General features: G+C 46.9%; 1 protein-coding gene across 2 annotated transcripts in view; it reads left to right on the forward strand.

The window, feature by feature from the left end:
- pax7a (paired box 7a) overlaps positions 1-4,493 on the forward strand; it is a 46,498-nt gene extending 42,005 nt beyond the window's left edge. Inside the window, exons 8-9 of one of the 2 annotated variants that reach the window (XM_085777499.1) lie at positions 760-1,009; positions 2,304-4,493. In XM_085777499.1, the coding sequence (XP_085633625.1) occupies positions 760-1,009; positions 2,304-2,419 (366 nt within the window). In that variant the 3' untranslated portion in view covers positions 2,420-4,493. The remainder of the gene's footprint in view (positions 1-759; positions 1,010-2,303) is intronic. The other variant, XM_085777500.1, reaches the window with a different exon arrangement.
- Positions 4,494-6,035: the final 1,542 nt, after the last annotated feature.

Raw genomic sequence — 6,035 nt, forward strand, 5'->3', positions numbered from 1 at the left:
GCGCTGCAGACTGAGGTAGCACTGGAGGTAATCTCTTCCATTTTACCATACTTTGAGACCTTCTTCTGACGAGTGTCACATGCTATTACATTAATCTAGAATATTGAATTGGAAGCTTTTATGCACTATGAATAATATACACACTGTAATATGGAGGCGAGCCCCAACCTGCAGTATCAGCGGGCCCCTCAGTGAGGTTTGTGGAGCCTACTTTGTGTGGGGATCTGAGGGGATCATTTACCAGTTCCAACTCCATTACTATTCATGAGATGGGTAGGCTAGGGGCGAGGGATTAGGGACTCCCTTGGTGCTTGTTGTGCTGTAGGCTCAGGCTCAGGCCTCAGGCTCCGGGACAGGGGCTGTCTGGCATGGATGGTGGGTCTATTATCACCCTGGGACCCTTCTGTCCCACAGCAGAACACTTACTGGCAGCGCCAGCTAATGGAAACAGTCTCTCTTGTTCCCTTTCTCCTTTTTTTTTTTTAACCTCATCGCCCTCCTTGTATCCTTTACCCTGCTCTTTAAAAAAAAAAAAAAAAAAAAATGGGGGCAAGTTTTTCCCCTTTTCCCTATTTCAAAGTTGAAATGGTGTATTTCTATCCTGCATCTTTACCGTGAAGTGCCAGGATAGCTCTATATTTGCAGGGAAAAAAGTACTTTCCCTCTACTCTGTCAATGCTTTGATCCTCAATTTTCCAAATTTCTAACATCCTCCGTCCCCCCCGTTCCCCCTCTTTCCCCTTCTCCCCCCCCCCCCAGGTGATGAGCATCCTGAGTAACCCCAGCGCCGTACCCTCCCAGCCCCAGCACGACTTTTCCATTTCCCCCCTGCACGGCAGCCTGGAGAGCTCCAACCCCATCTCGGCCAGCTGCAGCCAGCGCTCCGACACCATCAAGGGCGTGGACAGCCTGGCTTCCTCCCAGTCCTACTGCCCCCCCACCTACAGCGCCACCAGCTACAGCGTTGACCCCGTCACCGCGGGCTACCAGTACAGCCAGTACGGCCAGAGTGAGTAAAAACGCCGTGCCATTAACACAACTTAACACAAAACTGAGCGCTCTTGTCTTTTTTTTTTCCCAGTGAGAGTGAGAGTCGTTTGTCTCCATCCTCCTTTTAAGTTTACTGACTTTTTTTTTTTTTAAAAAGCCTGTGAAGTGATGCCTCGCTCCCGGGCAAGAGAGCCTCCTGACCTTTGCACCCTGGTTAGTGGAGGCAGACACGTGCTCTTGATAAAGACCCCCCGCCCCCCTTCCCCAACACACCACCCACTCACCCCACCACCAACACCACCAGCGTCCTCCTAGAGAGCTGCCTCCTCGGTCACACCCCACTCCACTTGGATGGGTAAGAGGAGAGGGCCACTTCAAAGAGCGGCACACCCTCAGGGGCCACAGTGTCCTCTTGCCCACCTCTCTTTTTCCCCTTCTTTCTCTCGTCTCCATCACACACACACACACAAACGCTCACACCCTCAGGGCAGGAAAGAGTTTGCTTTATTAGATTAGCATAATTGACTGATGCTGTCACAGCCATTCATGAGGTAAAATGAAGCACACTTCCCCAACGAGCCGGCCAGCCAGCGCCGAGCTGCAGCCACATTTGTGAGCGTTTAAACACAGGTTCTAGTGGTGATCTGGTGTGTTGCGCATCTGCTGCTTCCCTCTCTCTCTCTCTTTGTTTTTTTTTTTATGTGTTTGTGTCGTGGTGCATGGATGCACGTGAGCGCGTGCCGATCCGTCACGTTTTTTTTTTTTTTTTCCCGCGTGTGCGCACCAGCGTTTTTTGTCAGCAGCACCAAACTGACGGCAGCGCGGATGTGAGCTGATGTGAGGTTAATTAAGACGGTGATTGAGCACAGTGGATGGGTAATGAATGGAGGAGAGAGGAGAGAGCTGCTGTCTGAGGAGGAAAATGATCGGCCATGTGGAGTGTGGAGGGCATGAAATCAGAGATGCCAAGTGTAATGAAGACTGGCACACAGAACACACACGGGGACCCAGTCTGAGTGACAGCACGGAGACTTTACCAGGACGCACATGCTCGGTGCCAGCAGCGTGCCAACCTCAGACAAGGGGACAGGGGAGGGGTTTGTTTTTATCTTTCACTCTCTTCTCTGTGAATTGTTTTTCATTTGACTCACCGGCTTCTGCCACAACTTATTTCAACCTTAATCAGAGGAGTGAAACGAGAGTGAATAGGACATATGTCTGAGGAATCTACCACCTGTCTGACTTGTCTTTGTTTTTTTTTCTTCCTCCTCCTCCTTCTTCTTCTTCTTCTCCTGTCTTCTTGTTCCACACAGCTGCCGTAGACTACCTAGCTAAGAATGTGAGCTTGTCCACCCAGAGGAGGATGAAGCTTGGGGACCACTCGGCCGTGCTGGGGCTCCTGCAGGTGGAGACGGGACAGGCCTACTGAAGCCCCCCCGCCGCCTGCCCGCGTGCTCCCCCAGCGGGACGACACACCTCTCCTCCTCCGCTCCTCTGCCACCCACTTCCTCCATGCTCCATCAAAGTCTGGACTCCAAAACTCCAGCTTCAGCCTCTCTCTCTCTCCGCCGCTGCCGGATCCGCAGCCCAGCCGTGACATCAGCGCACAGACGCGCGGCCTCGCCGTGCTCCCGGAGGAAAAAGTGACGCTTGCCGGTGTGACAAGGCTCTACTGGGAACGGAACTAAACTTTCCACACCATCGTCAACCACCAGGCGGCTCTGCACCCTCTCTCTTCTCAAACTCTGGGCACCCCGCTCTGCCTGCTCCTTGTACTCGTACCCCCCTTTGCCCCCCAAACCCCTGTTTTGTTTTTTGCTCAGAGGGCCAGACGGGACCCCAGACTACCCAAGAACAGTTGGCTGCCTTGGGCCAGGTTCCTGTTTGTCATGGCTGCAGTCCAGCACACATCTAGAGCCATCAACAACATGTACTTTGACCTTGCTGTTCATAGTAGTTAACAAAAGCCAATATCATTTGAGCGACTCTTATTCTTGTTCCTTTTTGATATTGTTAAGATTATTGTTGCTGTTATATGATTATGGTTAATGTGATTTATGTTGTTCTTTGATTCCATTCGTATCTCTTTTTCTCTGTTAGATGTTGGTGTGTAAAACACAGTGGATGACTGGGACGGTTTTTTCGGGAGTGAGTGTCTGTTGCGTGTGCATGTTTGCGTGTCGGCACAGTCTCACAAGAGAGGATGATTGTTTTCCAAGCTGCTGTTCCTCTGCCTGTTCCCCAAGCTCTAATGTTCGTGAGCGATTTGACCTTCCCACTTTCATATTCATCTTGACATTCCTAAAGAACTTGGCCACTCTGTGGGAAGTCTGGCTGGATGGATTCTGCAGGGAATTAAAGCAGCGTTTTGGCGGCCAATAGCTTTCCCCTTCTAACCTCCATCCCATCCTTAGCCGCGGTCCATGGGGAGGGGGGCATTGTTTGCAAAAACAGGATTTGGGAAATTAATGTATTTTGTTTAGAAATATGGACCTTGCCAAGGAGGGCTAACTCAATCCCCCCACACACACCCCCCGCCTCCTTACTCCTCCCAAATCCCCATTTGCCAGGGAATCCTGTGTGACTTAAACAGTGTAAAGCAGATTAAATCACACAAATATAATGTCAAAGCTAATTCACAGTGACCCTTCCCATTACCAGCCAGTATTTCTGTTTTTATAGACTAATTAGCACATTCTGTAAATGCACCTTCAGTCAGTTTCCACTTTCCAACTAAATAAGCATTCCTGCAAAACATTCCACAGGCTCCGTTTACGAATATAAGCATTCCAGCGCTTTCTGTTATGAGATTAAAAAGCACACAAGCTGTGCCATTCACATGCACTCTGGAAAAATCATATAATCCAGTCAGTTGTGAAAGGGCACAGGTAATACCACTGATTGGCCCCCCTCTCTGGTTTGGACCGGAGCCCCCCACCCCCAATACAACCCCCCACTAATCCTCCACCTTGACGTACTCACTGAAATGTACAAAAAAAAAAAGAAGAAAAAGACGAAAAAAATTTAAAGAATAGTGAATATGAGACATTTGTGTAGCACTCATAGTTGACTTGACACGATCCTGGACCAGCTGTTTCCCCCTTGAGATGCGTGTGTTTTTTTTGTTTTTTTTTTCCCATTGGCATCAGTGTGATATTGATGATGTACACAGAATCGTTAACTTAATCTCGAGACAGAATTTGGTCCTTTAGTCGCCTTTTAAAAACTGAAAACTGTAAAGTAGCTGGAGCAGATGTGTGTATCGTTTGTTTATAAAAGAGTATGTTTTATACTAAAACAGAACTATGTTGAGTGGTAGTAAGCAAGGGATCTGTGGAAGTAAATGTTTGATTTGAGTTTCCTTAACTGGCTTGTTTCTTTCTTCTGTTTTTTTTTTTTGTTTTTTTTTGTTTTTTTTAATTGTATTTAATTGGTTTAACCTGTTTTGACCAAAAGGTTGGTTCGTCTTGGGCCCGGGTTAGAATGAATTTGTATAAATTAGTTTTAAAAAATATATAAATTCCATTAAAAATGTTGAAATTAATATTGTATAAAAGAGGATCAAACTGAGCTGAATGGAAAAGTGGAAGCTTGGTGACACAGACAGACTCCCTGGACCACGGGACCACTGTAACATTTGAACAGCTGGCTGGAGGTCGGAGCATCTGGAGGGTGTGTTTGACCACCTGATCGATCTCAGATCACAGACTGATCATTAGTGCTGACCGGACTGGACTGGACCATGGACCTCACACACCTGAACTCCTGAGCCTTCAAGTGTGGGGCTTGGGCTCAGTGTGACAATGATGATGATGATGATGATGATGATGATGATGACGAAGCTGGTGAAGACAGCCTCTCTGCTCTGGGAAAACTGAACCGAGTCTCGTTTGATTTGTGGACCAATAGGACTCCAGGAGGAAAAAGTCAAAGCAACGTTGACTCCGCACTGAATCGCAGCAGCAGCAGCAGCAGCAGCAGCTCCAACTGCTCCGCTTAGACGCCTCACTCGTGTATATTTTAAAAAGGAAGAATTTTAGAATCGTCTTTAGTGTATCAAACCCATTTCTAACACTTGCGTCAATAAACATTTGGATATTTAAAGCATACAACTCCTTACCCCCCCCCTCCCGTCTGTTTGACCCCTTAACCTGTTTAGTTGCTTTCTGACACCTGTGCTTTGCTTTAGTCCTTTTTCTGTTCCGCATGTGTGTATATTATCATGGTATAATTTATTCTGCTGTATGAAGTATTAGAATAGTGGGAAACTTGTATTGGTATTTACTACCTTCAGCCTGTTGGTGTGTTTACTGTAACACTGGCGTAACTGTTATCAATTAAAGATCCAAAACTGATTTCTGACATTTGTCTCTTTTATTTATTTTGTTGCATGTTTGTCTGTTTTTATGTTTTGCATGTTTTTAACACTTGTCTGTGTGAACTCGTCTCTGTTACTACGTGTGTGTTTGTGTGTGAAGTGCTGAATTAATCAGTGGCTATTTCAATCACTGAGGAACTGTTCAGGTTAATCATCTGGTTCCAGCTTCTCAGATCTAAGATTTGTTTCCTTTCCACTGTTTTATGTCGTTTTGAATTGAATATATGAGTCTGTCAGTCATTACCCTGGTCTGTGGGAAACTATGATAAATTAAAGGTATTTTCTGACATGTAATAGAGTAAAGTTGTAATAATTAATACAAAAAAAAAACAGCCACTTACCTCATATTGAAATGAATTGTTAGTGTGAAGTTTATGAGCTCACCTGTGCACATGTGCATAAGCGTATGCGCATTGTCTCCTCCCTGTGTGTTGTTGAAGTACATTAGAGGAGGCAGCGGGCCACCAGCGCCTGTTCCAGAGCTGTTGATGTGATTAGGGAGTGATGAGAGCTCAGACATCCCAGACTCAGAGACACAGACTGAGAGTGTGTCTGTGCGTCTGTTTGCAGCTGTAGGAAGTCATTCATTCTGCCCGCTGACCAGCAGCGCTCCCCTCTCTCCTTCTCCGGCTGCTGGCCGGGGAATGTTGTCTGCAAATCTCTGTGG

The sequence above is a fragment of the Trachurus japonicus genome, chromosome 5 (assembly GCF_045865225.1).
Source record: "Trachurus japonicus isolate A0001 chromosome 5, Traja_1.0".
Classification (NCBI taxonomy): Eukaryota; Metazoa; Chordata; class Actinopteri; order Carangiformes; family Carangidae; genus Trachurus; species Trachurus japonicus.